General features: G+C 37.6%; 1 protein-coding gene across 2 annotated transcripts in view; it reads right to left on the bottom strand.

Moving 5' to 3' along the window:
• LOC123560814 (cubilin-like) overlaps positions 1 to 18626 on the bottom strand; it is a 128508-nt gene that overhangs the window by 74586 nt on the left and 35296 nt on the right. For both annotated transcript variants that reach the window (XM_053552775.1, XM_053552774.1), the window contains exons 22-30: positions 13294 to 13489; positions 12657 to 12852; positions 10178 to 10308; positions 8721 to 8907; positions 5935 to 6277; positions 4596 to 4749; positions 3830 to 4011; positions 1726 to 1885; positions 835 to 1016 (exon numbers count right to left, since the gene is read on the bottom strand). In XM_053552775.1, coding sequence (XP_053408750.1) covers positions 835 to 1016; positions 1726 to 1885; positions 3830 to 4011; positions 4596 to 4749; positions 5935 to 6277; positions 8721 to 8907; positions 10178 to 10308; positions 12657 to 12852; positions 13294 to 13489 — 1731 coding nt within the window. The remainder of the gene's footprint in view (positions 1 to 834; positions 1017 to 1725; positions 1886 to 3829; positions 4012 to 4595; positions 4750 to 5934; positions 6278 to 8720; positions 8908 to 10177; positions 10309 to 12656; positions 12853 to 13293; positions 13490 to 18626) is intronic.

Raw genomic sequence — 18626 nt, 5'->3', positions numbered from 1 at the left:
CCTTTGACTTCTAAGTGTGGCCTTGACCTTGGAGCTAGGGGTCTGGGTCTTAAGCATGACATATCATCTCATTATGGGGAATATTTATGCCAAATTATTTCAAAATCCCTTGATGAATGGCAGAGCTATGGACCAGATAAGAGACAGACCATGTTAACCTTTAACCTCTAAAGTTTGACCTTGACCTTGGAGCTAGGGGTCTGGGTCTTGTGCATGACATGTCGTCTTATTATGGTAAACTTTTATGCCAAGTTACTTCAAAATCCCTTCATGGATGACAGAGTTATGGACCGGACACGAAACAGACCCTGTTAACCTTTGACCTCTGTGACCTTGACCTTGGAGCCAGGGGTCTAGGTCTTGCACATGACAGATCAATCTCATTATGGTGAACATTTATGCCATGTTATTTCAAAATCCCTTAATAGATGGCAGAGTTACAGCCCAGAAGAGAAGTTACATGGATGCACACATGCACGCACACACAGACTGACGGACAGTGCGATTTTAATATGCCCACCTTCGGGGTGGGGGGGGGGGGTCACAAAAAGTAGATTATTTTATTTGATGGATGTGAAAACATCAGAAAGGAAGTTTCATACTCGGTACTTTATTTAATAGATACTTTTGCAGATAATTTTACCAGCTGGGACCAGTTTTACATGGTCGCTGGATGCCTAATAGAAAAGTTGTTTAATGAGATGTATCTATATAGTACAAACATTCAGGCAGGATTACAAACAGTTGTTATAACGGAACAGTCACTTAATATAGGTGGTCACATGTACGATGTCGAATGTATTTTTATATCATATACCAGATAAGAATACCTACCTCAAGGCCATCAAAAGCACAAGATGAGTGGAATTCCAGGTCAAATGTTTCAATGGTGAGTTGAATGTATGAGCCCGTGTCGGCCACTATAGTCCATTCACACGTACGTCTGTGTGGGTAGGGATTTGGATAGTTTGGACTTGTGAAAGAACCAGTTGGATTTCTGAGATATCCACCACATCCTACAAAAGAATTCATGACATTTTAATGAAATTCATCCAACAATCCTCTTATCTCATTATAAATATTTTGTCAGTTAAAGTTAAACTGGCATATGTAGATTTTGACTGAAGTAAGGCAAAAAATTTAAGTTCCAGACAGTTATATACCTCAGGAAATCTTTTTTCAATAGTTCCAATTAACCCTTACCCTGCTAAGTTTCTAAAATGAACTAGTCCATCATTCAATTTGGACAGCACCACATATTATTCAAAAGGGTGTTCACTGAAAATTTACTTGCTGAATAGCGAACAGTGCAGATCATCTGTGCAGGCTGATCTTGGTCTGCACTGGTCGCAAAGGCAACTTAAATCACTTGCCACCCGCAGGCTAAGGGTTAAATGATTACAAAGCTATTTGTACTTTACACCGCTTTATTTTAGGCTGATTATCAAACAAATTCACCAACATACACTAATCCTTCTCAATGACTTTGTCCAGAAAGTATTTACTGACATGACGGTATGAGAGAAGAGAAGCCAGTTTTCCCTTTTTAATGCTGCTTGTAAAACAAGGGAGCTACTGATACCATTGGTCATATCTTTAGTACAATGTGGCAAGGAAGTGAACCCAAAATGTCCCACACACCTGAAACGAATGCTCCATCACTAGGCTACTGCGGCAGTATCTATCTAAAAGCTAAGAAACAAACCTGTATAACACACTACTTACCATCTGTGATATATTCCAGCCTAAAACCAGCTGGAGCCACTGAGTAATCTGACACAAATTTAAGCCATAGTCTTTCTTGAGTTGAAGCCAGTGGAGGTGGGAGATTTATACCACAGAATGTTCCCAGGGAATTTGATGTTTCATATCCACCATCATTTATCTGAAAAGGAAAACCAGTCAAGAAACTTGAAGTTGCAACCATTTCATTGGTTGATTTCAAGAAAGTACTCAGAATCAACCAATCACAGGCATGAGTTTTGTGACTGGTTTCCAAACCCTATTATATTACCCTTAAAGCCTGTTCTAAAGTTATAAAACTGATTTTTGAGAACCAATCTCACACTGCATCTTTTAAATTGGTCAATTGAAAGATTATGCTTAAAAACTACAAATCTGATCTCCACACTCAGTTTGCAGCTCTAGACCTAGAGCTATAACTCAATTTTAAGACATTGTAATCTGAAAACTTGGAATATTTAAAAGCATTTTACTTGATTCTATTTCCAAACAAGAAACTGACACTATTTTGTTTTTGTTTGGTAACTTTGTTTCTTTTGGGCATAACTGGTTCAACAACATTTCAGTGTTACAACCTGGACTTCCTGCAAGCGTTACAACCTGGACTCTTGCAAAGCACTGGCATGCTCTTTGCAAGAAAATGACAACTTGCTCTCATGTAACAGTGAATAATTAAAATAACAATGGCTGTATTATCTTTGGTTGAGTCAGTAAACTATCAAAACAGAACATGCACCTGGCTAAAGTATCTATTGGAATACAAGAGAGACTGATAAAGGCTCTATGACAAAACACTGGTTAGGCCCAAAGCTGGGACCCCCTTTCTACAGGCAATCTGCCTTACAGATAATTAAGGGTTTTTTTCTTCTTCTATTTTTGTTGGATTTAACGTCACATTGACACAATTACAGGTTATAAGGCATTTTTCCAGCTCTTGCAGAGGTAGACCCCAGGTGCCCTCCATGCATTATTTCATCACAGGCTGGTACCTTGGTAGAACCATCGACCTTCTGTAAGTCAAAGGATGTCTTCCTCACGTGAAGAATTTAACACCCTAAGCGAGGCTTGCACCCACATCAATGAAGGGCAAGCGATTCAAAATTAGAGACCTTAACAGCTCAGCCACGGAGGCCATGGATATTACCATTTCAGACTTATATTTTCCAGGAATACTTTCAAGGAAATATGGTAAGGAATTGTCGAGACCTCAGAATTTAAACCAATCTAGACCAGACAAGAACTGGTGTTCTAGCTGTTCACAAAATCACTGATCCCAAGTAAAGACATAGATGGAGCAAGCAATTCATCTTAAAAGCAAGACATCAGTGATGCTGTGTGAAATTGTCCTCTATGAAAAAACATTCTTATGTGTTGCAATCAATGAGTCACCAGAATAATTTGAAGAGAATTTTGGAAGCACTGAAGCAAAATTTATTTTGCTGATGGGTACAATCTTAGCAGTGGTGAAGTAAAATATATTTTGCTGATGGGTACAACCCTGGCAGCAGTGAATTTAAATCTATTTTACTGACTAATAAATCTTGGCAGCAGTAAAGTAAAATCAATTGGGTACAATTTTGGCAGCGGTTAAGTAAAATCTGTCTTGCTAGTGGGGTGCAAATTGGCAACAGTGAAGTAAAATCCCTTTTGATGATGGGTGTAATAAATACAATCTTGCCAACAGTGAAGTAAAATTTACTTTGCACATAAGTACAATCTTGGAAGCAGAAGAGTATAATATATTTTGCTGTCGGGTACAAACTCAGCAACAGAACATTTCGTCCTCTTAATGCAAAAAGGTACCATGAGCATTATATGAATAAAGAAGGCACTTGGTACCTTTTTGCATTAAGGGGACGAAAATTTTAATAGTATTCTGTTAATGGGTACAATCCTGGCATCAGAGTACTAAAATCTATTTTGCTGACAGGTATAATCTTATCAGCAATGAAGCAAAATCTCTTTTGCTGAATAGTACATTCTTTGGGACTGCTTTCCTTGATGGAAAATGTGATGTTACAAATTGTAGTGATAACTTAACTGAATACAGCTTCATAAAATGCTGTCACAGTTCTTAAAGCCTTACCTGCAGATAATCATACTGGCAGTTCGGATGGGCCTCAATGTTAAAGTGAGAGAATGTAACGTTGACTGTGTTTCCCTGTGAAGCCTCTATTATCCAGGTACAGTTCCGGTTGTGTGGGTAGGGATTGGGGAAATTCGGGCTCTCAATTACACCACTAAATCCAGTCAGTGTTCCAGAACACACTGAAAATATAACATACAAGGTCTGAAGATGAAAATACAAATAAACATATGAAATTTGAATTACCCTGAACATGAAAGAACACATCTAATATGATACACGTAAAGAGTATTTGCATATCCTAAAGAAGCCAAAGTATAAATTTGACCAGTCAATATATATTTAAAGTTAAACTTTATAACTACTGACACATATCATCTCTCAAATTATCATAGTATTTTTTTTTAACAAACAATAGTTCCTTCATATATAGTATGATTGAGCAGTCTGACACACTACCATGTGTCTAAAGACAGACAGGCCAAAAAATCCAGCTATTATACCTTCCCTTCAACTAAGTGGGAAACAATGTACAAAAACTGCCCAAGAACACTAATGTAAAATCAAAATCTTTAATGGGGAAGTAATTTTTCTTTCATTTCTTGGCTGTGTCTAACAAAATAATAAAGTAGACATGCAAATTCTTATTTATTTCATCTCTTAAATTTGAAATCTGATAATTTTTGTCTCCACATAATATCAACATTGGCTGAAACAATAAGATTTTATGCCAATGAAATTAGGTGATTATATAGTATTAGCTTACAGCTGATGTAGAAAGCATGGAATCCTCGTCCCGATACAGAGTAGTCCGTCCTATACTTCACCCACATCACATTGCTGGACGACGTCACTGGGTCAGGGTTTGAGGTACCACAGAACTTTCCGAGTAAAGCTCCATTAGAACTCCCATCTCTCACCTGAAATTTCAATATTCATGTGTCCTTGATCTTTGAACCACTAACCATATAACAACCTAAGTATACCACAGCATTACAATAAGGGCTCTTGGATCAACTGCATTTTTGGGAAAGAAACTTGGCTAGAGCTCCTGATTCAGGTCATCTTAGTACAGAATGTCCATCCTGACAGTACATCTGAAACTTGTAATCTCAAACTCGCTTATCTCAAAATTCTGGCTATCTCGAAAACATTTTCAAATCCCATCCCAAAAATACATGCACAAAATATCATTTTAAGTCAAATTTTGGTCATCTCGAAGAAAAATGCCCAATCCCTTGGAATGCAAGATACTGAGTTTCAACTGCATATGAGCCACGCCATGAGAAAATTAACATAGTGGCTTTGCGACCAGCATGGATCCAGACCAACCTGTGCATCCACGCAGTCTGGTCAGGCTCCATGCTGTTCGCTTTTAAAGCCTATTGGAATTGGAGAAACTGTTAGCGAACAGCATGGATCCTGACCAGACTGCGCGGATGCGCAGGCTGGTCTGGATCCATGCTGGTCGCACACCCACTATGTTGGTTTTCTCATGGCGCGGCTCATATGGTAATGAAATTTTCCCCAAGTCCTCCTTATATACTGATAGGTATTTTGATTAAGGTAAGTGAACCCTTTCCAGGCAATTATTAAGGAAGTTCATTCACATGGACCCACTTCTGATTCAGGTCATCTTCTTACAGAATGTCCATCTTGACAACACTGTAATGACATTTCACAATGTGCTCCGTGCATAACAAACAGAAATACTGATTAAACAAGAGGGTCACTGACCCTGAAGCGCTCACCTGTTCAATGAACCAGAACCATTTGAACAACTTTGAAAGAGGGCTACCCAGAGATCGATTGTGTAAAGTTTCATCAAAATCCATTAAGTGAGCTCAGGTGAACTAAAAAGGTGAACCCTTCCCAGGCAATTATTAAGAAAGTTCATTTCTATACAGTAACTGCGGAATCGATTCAAATGTGACAGATATAACTTATTAATTCCCCAAGTGCTTTTAAACACTGCTGCACCCATTTCAGGCAATTTTAGTTAAAGGAACGTACCTTGTAAAATCTATTCATTAACAACTTACAAGATCCATTGAAAGTTAATTTAAATGTGAGAAAATTCATCTGAATTGATAATGAAGTCTTACCTCAACATAATCGTAATTGCAGTTAGGATGGACCTCTATTTCTATATCTACGAAGGTGAGCTGAACTCTGCTACCTCTAGACACTGTGATTGTGTAGAAACATTCCGCATTGTGTCCATATGGCATAGGATAATTAGGCGAGACAAAACTTCCCGTGGGTGTTGTCAGATCAGCGCCACATCCGGTTGCTGTTGAGTCATAAGAAAGTCTGAAGCCAGGAGCTGATAATGATTGGTCGGTGACAAGCTTTATATACATCCTGTTGCTATGGGATACAATGATCCTATCAATAGTTGTCCCACAGTACTTTCCAACCAATGGTGAACTTCCATAACCTCCATTTCTGAAAACAGCAATATAATTTTTTTAAATTTTTTTGCTAGGTTTATAGTCACATCTACACAATTTGGGTCATATGCCAAGTTTTCCAGCTCTAATGGTAGAGAAAGCTCCTACAGACAACACCCCCCCCCCCCACCCACCCTGGCCCCTCCGTGCATTACTCCATCACAGCCAAGCACCTGGTAGAACCAAAGACCTTCTATAAGCCAGCCGTATGCCTTCCTCACATGAAAACTTCTGCACCTTAAGCAAAGTTTGGAACCCACATTGGTAAGGGGCAAGTGATTCCAAGTCTGTGACCTTAACCACTCGGCAACAGAGGCCCTGATAATAAAATGATCTTGCACTTCCTAACCTTTACAAAGCCGAACTTGACACAACCGGCATGTTTCTTATTTTCAGTATTTTTACTATTCTTCATATTCAACTCTTTTACAGGACTGCCAAGCGTTTTAAAATCTGTCACAGCCTGACAATAAAACAAGAGGACATGATGGTCCTGAATCGCTCACCTCTTCCCACATGACCCAGTTTTGAGTATGACGTCGTTTTTTCTATTATTTGACATAGTGACCTAGTTTTTGAGCTCATGTGACCCAGTTTTGAACTTGACCTAGATATTATCAAGATAAAAATTCTGACCAATTTTCATGAAGATCCATTGAAAAATATGGTCTCTAGAGAGGTCACAAGGTTTTTCTATTATTTGACCTATTGACCGAGTTTTCGAAGGTAAATGACCCTGTTTTGAACTTTATCTAGATATCATCAAGGTGAACATTCTCACTACTTTTCATGAAGATCTCATGAAAAATATGGCCTCTAGAGAGGTCACAATGTTTTTCTATTTCTATACCTACTGGCCTAGTTTCTGACCGCATGTGACCCAGTTTCGAAACTGACCTGGATATCATCAAGGTGAACATTCAGATCAATTTTCATGAAGATCCATTGAAAAATATGGCCTCTAGAAAGGTCAAAAGATTCTTATAATTTTAGACCTACTGACCTAGTTTTTGACCGCAGTTGACCCAGTTTCATATCTGACCTAGATATCACCAAGATGAACATTCAGACCAACTTTCATACAGATCCCATGAAAAGTATGGCCTCTAGAGAGGTCACAAGGTTTTTTTATTATTTGCCCTACTGACCTAGTTTTTTAAGGCACATGACCCAGTTTCAAACTTGACCTAGATATCATCAAGGTGAACATTCTGACTAATTTTTATGGAGATCCATTCACAAGTATGGCCTCTAGAGAGGTCACAAGGTTTTTCTATTTTTAGACCTACTGACCTAGTTTTTGACTGCACATGACCCTGTTTCGAACTTGACCTAGATATCATCAAGATGAACATTCAGACCAACTTTCACACAGATCCCAAGAAAAATATGGCCTTTAGAGAGGTCACAAGGTTTTTCTATTATTTGACCTACTGACCTAGTTTTTGATGGCACGTGACCCACTTTCAAACCTGACCTAGATATCATCAAGATGAACATTCAGACCAACTTTCATACAGATCCCATGAAAAATGTGGCCTCTAGAGAGGTCACAAGGTTTTTCTATTATTTGACCTACTGACCTAGTTTTTGACGGCATGTGACCCACTTTCGAACTTGACCTAGATATCATCAAGGTGAACATTCTGACTAATTTTCATGAAGATCTCATGAAATATATGGCCTCTAGAGAGGTCATAACGTTTTTCTATTTTTAGACCTACTGACCTACTTTTTGACCATACGTGACCCAGTTTCGAACTTGACCTTGATATCATCAAGATGAACAGTCTGACCAATTTTCATACAGATCCCGTGAAAAATATGGCCTCTAGAGAGGTCACAAGGTTTTTCTATTATTTGACCTACTGACCTAGATTTTGACCACACATGACCCAGTATCGAACTTGACCTAGATATCATCAAGGTGAACGTTCTGACCAATTTTCATGAAGATCTTGTGAAATATATGGCCTCTAGAGAGGTCACAAGGTTTTTCTATTTTTAGACCTACTGACCTAGTTTTTGAAGGCACGTGACCCAGTTTCAAACTTAACCTAGATATCATCAAGGTGAACATTCTGACTAATTTTCATGAAGATCTTGTGAAATATGTGGCCTCTAGAGAGGTCACAAGGTTTTTCTATTTTTAGACCCACTGACCTAGTTTTTGATGGCACGTGACCCAGTTTCGAATTTGACCTAGATATCATCAAGATGAACATTCTGACCAACTTTCATAAAGATCCCATGAAAAATGTGACCTCTAGAGTGGTCACAAGCAAAAGTTTACGGACGCACGCACGCACGCACGACGGACGACGGACACCGCACGATCACAAAAGCTCACCTTGTCACTTTGTGACAGGTGAGCTAACAATCCTCCTTACAGCATGCAATTAACCAATTTATATCAAGAAATTAACTACAAATCACACCTTATCTCAAGATAATCATAGTTGCAGTTTGGATGGTTTTCCAAATTAAAATCTGTCACATTTATGAGAATTTGATTTCCTTCAGGTGCAGTGATGGTCCACGTGCATTCTCTTTGATGCGGGTAACCGTCGGGAAAGTTTGGGCTCGTAATCACTCCTGTTAAATCTGTGTAAGCACTCCCACATACTGAAAACAAAAGATATTCATCAGATTTAAAGAAGCATAACTTAATTTCAAAATTAAGACAAAAAAGGTCCATTTGTAAGTAACTGTTAATTTAGACATGAAATAACAGTGACTCTTAGAATTCTAGGCAGTATTTATTCATAACAAGAGGCCCAAATGAGCCTAAGTCACTCACCTGAGGAGGACTGGGTGTCTTTAGACCTTGCTTCTGACCAAGTTTAGTGAACATTAATGAGGTCCATTAAATCTATGTTATTTCAAGGTTTTTCTATTTTCTACAGTGGCAGCCCCTAAGAGCTGTGGTGCCATTTTGTTTGAATAAATGTGACAGAGGTCCACACATGAATGCTACATACCATTTCTGGTGAATATCCATCAAGTGGTTCATGAGAAAAAAGCATTTAAATGGTATTTTTTTCTTTCTTTTTTTATCTCTGGCAGCCCCTTAGAGGAGCAAAGTAGACACAAAACCTTGTCAGCCTGGAACTAACATGTGACGGAGTAAAATTTATCCAAAATAATTTCATACTTGCTCAGACATTATGAAATGTAAACATTTTCCTGCAAAGCAAACACAATCGTTATTCAAACAAGAGCTTGTAGAACACGAAATGCTCCCCCTTGATGCATTCAGTAATTGCCATGGAACAGAAGTTATTTGGTCACTGTACACAAAAGTTCCACTATTCTGGGTCAATGTGACCTTGACATTTGACCTACTGACCTCAAAATCAATAGGGTCATCTGCTGGTCATGATCAAGCTCACTATTAAGTTTCGTGATCCTAGGCCTAAGCAATCTCAAGTTATCGTCTCGAAACTGTTTAACTGTTTCTGGATCACTGTGACCTTGACGTTTGACCTACTGACCTCAAAATCAATAGAACTCAGCTGGTCATGATTAATCTGCCTATCAACTTTATGATCCTAGGCCCAAGCGTTCTCGAGTTATCATCAGTAAACCATTTGTTTCAGGTCACTGTGATCTTGATCTTTGACCTACTGATCTCAAAATCAATAGGGGTCATCTGCTGGTTATGAACAACCTCCCTATCAACTTTCATGATCCTAGGCCCAAGCCTTCTTGAGTTATAATTAAGAATTTCAAACGGATTGGTTTACATATTGACCGACATACAGACTGACCTACTGACCGGCCAACATCTGCAAAACAATTAAACCCTCTTTCTTCAAAGGGGGGCATAATAAGCTATGTTTTCATCACAATTAAGCTAGAATAAATGACAACCTTCGGGTGCCAGTATACTTACACGTAGATGCATTAAGAGCAACATAGGAGGCAGAAAAACCTTCAGTAGCAACACTAGCGTCTGATATGAACTGTACAGTCATCATGTTATTTGTTGACGTGGCAACGGGTGGCATGGACGATCCACAGTACCTGTAATATATCAACATCTTTCTTACAGGATATAGTCTGCCATTTTTTTCTGTTTAAATGATTTCCAATATGCCAGGTGTTACATCACAAATGACCATCTGGTAAAACTTCTCATAAGTTTAAAAAATATAGATACTATTTTGTGTGTATGGAAATAATTTTCAAGTGTAAGGAAACAAGAGCTGGTAGAACATGAAATGCCCCCCTTGATGCATTCATTAACTGCACAAGGAACAGAAATTATCTAGACACTGTACAAAAAAGTTCTACTGTTCTGGGTCAATGTGACCTTGACCTTTGACCTATTGACCTCAAAATCAATAGGGGTCATCTGCTGGTCAACCTCCCTATTAGGTTCCTTGATCCTAGGCCCAAGTGTTCTTGAGTTATCATCCGGAAACGGATTGGTCTACATACCGACCGACATCTGCAAAACAATATACCCTTCCTTCTTTGAAGGGGGGCATAATAAGTGCAACAGTTCTAAAGGAAAATGGAATATTGCAGATGAGTAAGATGAGAACAGCTGACAGGTTAATGCCATCTGACTGCCTTATGGTCAATGACTTTCAAATAAACTGTAGACAGGGTCTGTTGGTATGTCCACTAATGGGTTATACAAATGACGTTGATCGCCTAACATATCAATGACGCTGGGTTTGACAACAAAATCATAACAACAAAATTAAAAGTCAATGATATAAATACTGCTTCTATTTCTAGATGAAACAGAAATATTACAGACAGATTGGATGAGCCCTGTGATGAGTTAGTGCTATGTGGTTGACGTACGGTCAATGACACGTAACTTGAAAATAAAATCACGACTTTTCTTATATGTTCATTGCACTAAATACTGCGTCTATTTCTCAATGCTATTAACTGCAGACAGAGCTTAAGCAAAAGTAAAAACGTACCTTTTAAAATTATTGTTAAGATATTTCTAGATGAAACAGGAATTTATTGATTGAGGTAAATGGCCTGGATAAAACAGCTATACTATATGATCAGAGAAACTGCTGGTTATTTTTATGAAAAACCTACATATTTAGAGAACCAAAATGTTCATATAATATGTGGTAGTATCTTTTTATGTCACTTTTATATTTGCAATATGATAATCAAAGGTTATATTTGCTTTGCTAAGAATTAACAAATCCCATCAATACTTTCAGTGCTTTGATTACTTTTTTTTTTTGGAGATGATGCTGATCAGATTAATACTGATGGCTGTGTGTCAACAAGTTTACTGAAAACAAGAGGCCAAGATGCCCCCAAATCACAGCTTGAACAGGTAACACTATTAGTACAGTCACCCAAGAAATTTCTGCTAAATTAAAATACTTTTAAAGAAGGTGTGCATATTCAGAGAAGATTTTCAAAGTTTTCCATATAGAAGTGGAAACATTTCATTTTGTGGGCGTGAAATTTCTAGACTGGGATTAAAAATTTCATGGACTAGGATTAAATTTCACGGATTAACACAAATAGGAAATCCAGGAATATCAGTCGCCCATAAATATTAATGCTTTAACAGGATATGAATACTTGTCATGTATACTAAAAACTGATAATGGCCTAGTACACAATTTTTGTTGAGAGTCACACAAGGACAAATTCTCTTGAAATTATGGCAGCAGATTCTAAGGAGAAGATTTGAGCCGTGCCATGAGAAGATCAACATAGTGGGTTTGCGACCAGCATGGATCCAGACCAGCCTGCGCATCCGCGCAGTCTGGTCAGACTCCATGCTGTTCGCTTTTAAAGCCTATTGGAATTGGAGAAACTGTTAGCGAACAGCATGGATCCTGACCAGACTGCGCGGATGCGCAGGCTGGTCCGGATCCATGCTGGTCCCAAACCCACTATGTCGATTTTCTCATGGCGCGGCTCATTTTATTATATATTATACAGTAACTTAAGGAAAAGTCTGGCCATGATTTTAGACATTCTAATATTCATAGAGGCCCCGCACCCCACCCTATCCCAAAGGAACATTCAAGTGAAATTTCTAAGATGGGCATGTGCAGTCAAACTTTGTTTGCTCAAACTCGACAAGACCCGCAAAATGTGTCCGAGTTATTGTTAGTTTGAGCCATTGAACAATATACAACATAGGGATTTTGCGGGGAGCTGATAATGAGTTTGAGTTTACGGTGGTGTTGGAATTATCCAAATTTGAGCAAAATGAAGTTTAACTGTACTTTCTGACGGGAAGGTTTTTCTAGTCCCAACTAATGCTATATACATGTACGGAAAAGTGATCATACTGCACTTCCTTGTGGCAATTCTTTTAATAAATCTGAATAATTTTACCAATCTTGATAGAGGATAAAAAGTATACTCACCGACCAATCAGATCTGATTCTGCTGGAGTGGCACCATCAAACAGGGCAACAGAATCATAGTTACAGTTAGAATGGGACTCTATGCTGAATGTATGGAAGGTCAGTCGTACCACAAGTCCCGGCTGCACTTGAATATTCCATGTGCAGTTTACACCATGTGGATACAAATTTGGATGTCCTGGCGACTGTATACTTCCTAAATGTATTTTATAAATATGTTAGGGTCCAGGACTATGTCATCAAAACATAGAAATATTTGATAAACAAAGTCTTTACCAACAATCTACCTAACCATTACCATCTAGTAATAATTATAATATTTGCCAGAAAAGAGCACAGATATTTGCCAGAAAAGAACAAGACATTTTCCAGAAAAGAGCAAAGATAGTTGCCAGAAAAAGCATACATATTGTCCAGAAAAAAGCATAAATATTTTCTGGAAAGCAGCAAAGATATCTGTCGAAAAAAAAGCATTGACATTTGCAAGAAGAGCAAAGATATTTGCAAGAAAAGAACAAAGATATTTGCTAGAAGAGCATTGACATTTGCCAGAAAAGAGCAAATATAGTTGCATGAAAAGAATTTCAACAGACATTTGCCAGGAGAGAGCATAGATATTTGCCAGAAAACATCATACCCATATCATCAGTCAGAGGTCCCCCACAGCCCCCTTCACCGACAGCGTAAGTAGCTTCAAATCCTAGATTCTGAACTGAGCCGTCTGTTACGAACTTGAGGTACATGAGATTTCCACTGGTGGTCTGAGGATCTGGTACCTGTGGACCGCAGTATGTGCCAATCACAGGGGAATTACTTGAACCACCATCACGAATCTGAAACATGAAAAGAAACAAAATGATATATTTCTTATGAGTTTGCTCTAGGGGCTTAACCCTTACCCTGCTAAGTTTCTAAAATGGATTGGTCATTCAATTTGGGCAGCACCACTTGTTTATCAAAGGGGTGTTCACTGAAAATTTACTGACTGAATAACGAACAGTGCAGACCATGATCTGCCTGGTCGCAAAGGGAGAATCACTTGCTGCTAGTAAGCTCAAGGTTGATACTATTTTTTCAAACATGTTTCAATGATTTAAAGGTGAACAGAATAATCTCTCCAGTATTTCAAAAACCAATACCATTACAGTAAAACTCGGTTATACGGGCCTCATCAGGGTTACAAGAAAGTGTTCGCTACATCCAAGGTACACTATATCCAAGTAGCGAACATAGTTAGCTATAACTGAACAGCATAGCAAACATCTGACATATTAGTGAACAAGACGGGTAAAACCTTGATTTAAGCAATCGCTGATGTGTTTAATTGCTGTTTTATCAAAATAAAAAGTAAATTCACATATTTGAGCTGCACCATGAGAAAACCAACATAGTGCAATTGCGACAAGCATGAATCTAGACCAGCCTGCACATCCGCGCAGTCTGGTCAAGATCCATGCTGTTTGCTAACAGTTTCTCTAATTGCAATAGGCCTTGAAAGTGAACAGCATGGATCCTGACCAGACTGCGCGGATGCGCAGGCTGGTCTGGATTCATGCTGGTCGCAAAAGCATTATGCTGGTTTTCTCATGGTGCGGCTCATTTACACTTATTACTAAATTATTTCATATTGATCTGTCATTGATTTAAATACTTATTTTTCATGGCAATTCAGTTTTTCAGTAATGGTAATAACTGACATATCATTGACTAATCATACATGACAAAGTTTAATTTTAATAGTACCTGCTGTCCTTGACATCATGTTGATCTACTTGTAGAGGCTATGAAATAGTGCTACTTCATTTTATCAATTTCTTTACATACAGGACAATGTCATATGAAATCAAAATATATTATATACTGTGAAATCATTTAATTTTGTGGGCATGAAATTTCGTGGTTTTGGTCAAAACGGCAATTTCGTTGGGATATGAATTCGTGGATTTCAACTTTTGAACATAAAATGAATGGGAATTTTACTTGTTCACTGCGATTAAATTTCGTGGATTGGCTCAACCACGAAATCCACGAAAATTAGTCCCCCACGAATATTAATGATTTCACAGTAGCAGAAGCTATTAATTATGTTTTAATTAAATTAAATACTCTTAATCGACTATACACCTCATGTAATAACACTTACTCTATGCTCCTATGAAATTGCTCCACAGGACCATGTGACAATGTCTTTATGTTTAAATAAATCAAAACACATGTCTGCTACATATCATTTCAAAGTTAAGGACAACATATTTTTCTTTCTTTATTTTGGCAGTTTGAAGTTTGTAGCTACCATATTTGCTCACTTATAAAACAACTTTGAGGGTTTCCTCCTTAAATATCAGACCTAAGGTGTTTCCTCTTCTAATAAGTGAATATGTGAATAAATGACTTAGGTCACTGATCTAAATCAAGATAAAAGAGCCTGGAAAATACTACATATTTTGAAGTATCATAAGGAATACACCTAACAGAAGAATCATCTTACTGAAGGGTAAATATGGTACATACACTACTTGCATGACAAATTTATCAGTCATCTGTTACCTTTATAGAAGGGTAAATATGGTACATACACTACCGGCATGGCAAATTTAACAGTCATTTTTTACCCTAATGGAAGGGTAAATATGGTACATACACTACATGCATGGCAAATTTAACAGTCATATATTACTCTTATAGAAGGGTAAATATGGTACATACACTGCTGGCATGGCAAATTTAACAGTCATTTGTTACTCTTATAGAAGGGTAAATATGGTACATACACTGCTGACATGGAAAATTTAACAGTCATTTGTTACCTAATAGAAGGGTAATCATGGTACATAGACTACTTGCATGACAAATTTATCAGTCATCTGTTACCTTTATAGAAGGGTAAATATGGTACATACACTACTGGCATGGCAAATTTAACAGTCATTCGCTACCCTAACAGAAGGGTAAATATGGTACATACACTACTGGCATGGCAAATTTAACAGTCATTTGTTACTCTTATAGAAGGGTAAATATGGTACATACACTGCTGACATGGCAAATTTAACAGTCATTTGTTACCTAACAGAAGGGTAAATATGGTACATACACTACTGGCATGGCAAATTTAACAGTCATTCGCTACCCTAACAGAAGGGTAAATATGGTACATACACTGCTGACATGGCAAATTTAACAGTCATTCGCTACCCTTATAGAAGGGTAAATATGGTACATACACTACTGACATGGCAAATTTAACAGTCATTCGCTACCCTTATAGAAGGGTAAGTATGGTACATACACTGCTGACATGGCAAATTTAACAGTCATTCGCTACCCTTATAGAAGGGTAAGTATGGTACATACACTACTGACATGGCAAATTTAACAGTCATTTGTTACCCTTACAGAAGGGTAAATATGGTACATAGACTACTTGCATGGCAAATTTAACAGTCATTCGCTACCCTTATAGAAGGGTAAATATGGTACATACACTACTGACATGGCAAATTTAACAGTCATTTGTTACCCTTACAGAAGGGTAAATATGGTACATAGACTGCTAGCATGGCAAATTTAACAGTCATTTGTTACCCTTATAGAAGGGTAAATATGGTACATACACTACTGGCAAATTTAACAGTCATTTGTTACCCTAATAGAAGGGTAAATATGGTGCATACACTACTGGCATGGCAAATTTAACAGTCATCTGTTACCCTTACAGAAGGGTAAATATGGTACATACACTACTTGCATTATATAGAAGGGTAAATATGGTACATACACTACTGGCATGGCAAATTTAACAGTCATTTGTTACCTAATAGAAGGGTAATCATGGTACATACACTACTAGCATGGCAAATTTAACAGTCATTTATTACCCTTATAGAAGGGTAAATATGGTACATACACTACTGGCAAATTTAACAGTCATTTGTTACCCTAATAGAAGGGTAAATATGGTGCATACACTACTGGCATGGCAAATTTAACAGTCATCTGTTACCCTTACAGAAGGGTAAATATGGTACATACACTACTTGCATTATATAGAAGGGTAAATATGGTACATACACTACTGGCATGGCAAATTTAACAGTCATTTGTTACCTAATAGAAGGGTAATCATGGTACATAGACTACTTGCATGGCAAATTTAACAGTCATTTGCTACCCTAACAGAAGGGTAAATATGGTACATACACTGCTGACATGGCAAATTTAACAGTCATTTGTTACTCTTATAGAAGGGTAAATATGGTACATACACTACTGGCATGGCAAATTTAACAGTCATTTGTTACCCTAACAGAAGGGTAAATATGGTACATACACTGCTGGCATGGCAAATTTAACAGTCATTTGTTACTCTTATAGAAGGGTAAATATGGTACATACACTACTGGCATGGCAAATTTAACAGTCATTTGTTACCCTAACAGAAGGGTAAATATGGTACATACACTACTGGCAAATTTAACAGTCATTTGTTACCCTAATAGAAGGGTAAATATGGTGCATACACTACTGGCATGGCAAATTTAACAGTCATTTGTTACCCTAACAGAAGGGTAAATATGGTACATACACTACTTGCATGGCAAATTTAACAGTCATTTGTTACCCTAACAGAAGGGTAAATATGGTACATACACTACTGGCAAATTTAACAGTCATTTGTTACCCTAATAGAAGGGTAAATATGGTGCATACACTACTGGCATGGCAAATTTAACAGTCATCTGTTACCCTTACAGAAGGGTAAATATGGTACATACACTACTTGCATTATATAGAAGGGTAAATATGGTACATACACTACTGGCATGGCAAATTTAACAGTCATTCGCTACCCTAACAGAAGGGTAAATATGGTACATACACTGCTGGCATGGCAAATTTAACAGTCATTTGTTACCTAATAGAAGGGTAAATATGGTACATACACTGCTGGCATGGCAAATTTAACAGTCATTTGTTACCTAATAGAAGGGTAAATATGGTACATACACTACTTGCATGACAAATTTAACAGTCATTCGCTACCCTAACAGAAGGGTAAATATGGTACATACACTGCTGGCATGGCAAATTTAACAGTCATTCGCTACCTAATAGAAGGGTAATCATGGTACATAGACTACTTGCATGGCAAATTTAACAGTCATTTGTTACCCTTATAGAAGGGTAAATATGGTACATACACTACTGGCATGGCAAATTTAACAGTCATTTGTTACCTAATAGAAGGGTAATCATGGTACATAGACTACTTGCATGGCAAATTTAACAGTCATTCGCTACCCTTATAGAAGGGTAAATATTGTACATACACTGCTGGCATGGAAAATTTAACAGTCATTTGCTACCCTTATAGAAGGGTAAATATGGTACATACACTACTTGCATGGCAAATTTAACAGTCATTTGCTACCCTTATAGAAGGGTAAATATGGTACATACACTGCTGGCATGGAAAATTTAACAGTCATTTCTTACACTTCTAGGAAGGTAAATATGGTACACACACTGTTGGCATGGCAAATTTAACAGTCATTTGTTACTCTTATAGAAGGGTAAATATGGTACATACACTACTGGCATGGCAAATTTAACAGTCATTTGTTACCCTAACAGAAGGGTAAATATGGTACATACACTGCTGACATGGCAAATTTAACAGTCATTCGCTACCCTTATAGAAGGGTAAATATGGTACATACACTGCTGACATGGCAAATTTAACAGTCATTTGTTACCCTAACAGAAGGGTAAATATGGTACATACACTGCTGACATGGCAAATTTAACAGTCATTTGTTACTCTTATAGAAGGGTAAATATGGTACATACACTGCTGACATGGCAAATTTAACAGTCATTTGTTACCTAATAGAAGGGTAATCATGGTACATAGACTACTTGCATGGCAAATTTAACAGTCATTTGTTACCCTTATAGAAGGGTAAATAT

Source organism: Mercenaria mercenaria, chromosome 10 (assembly GCF_021730395.1).
Source record: "Mercenaria mercenaria strain notata chromosome 10, MADL_Memer_1, whole genome shotgun sequence".
Classification (NCBI taxonomy): Eukaryota; Metazoa; Mollusca; class Bivalvia; order Venerida; family Veneridae; genus Mercenaria; species Mercenaria mercenaria.
This window is presented reverse-complemented; position numbering and strand designations above follow the sequence as displayed.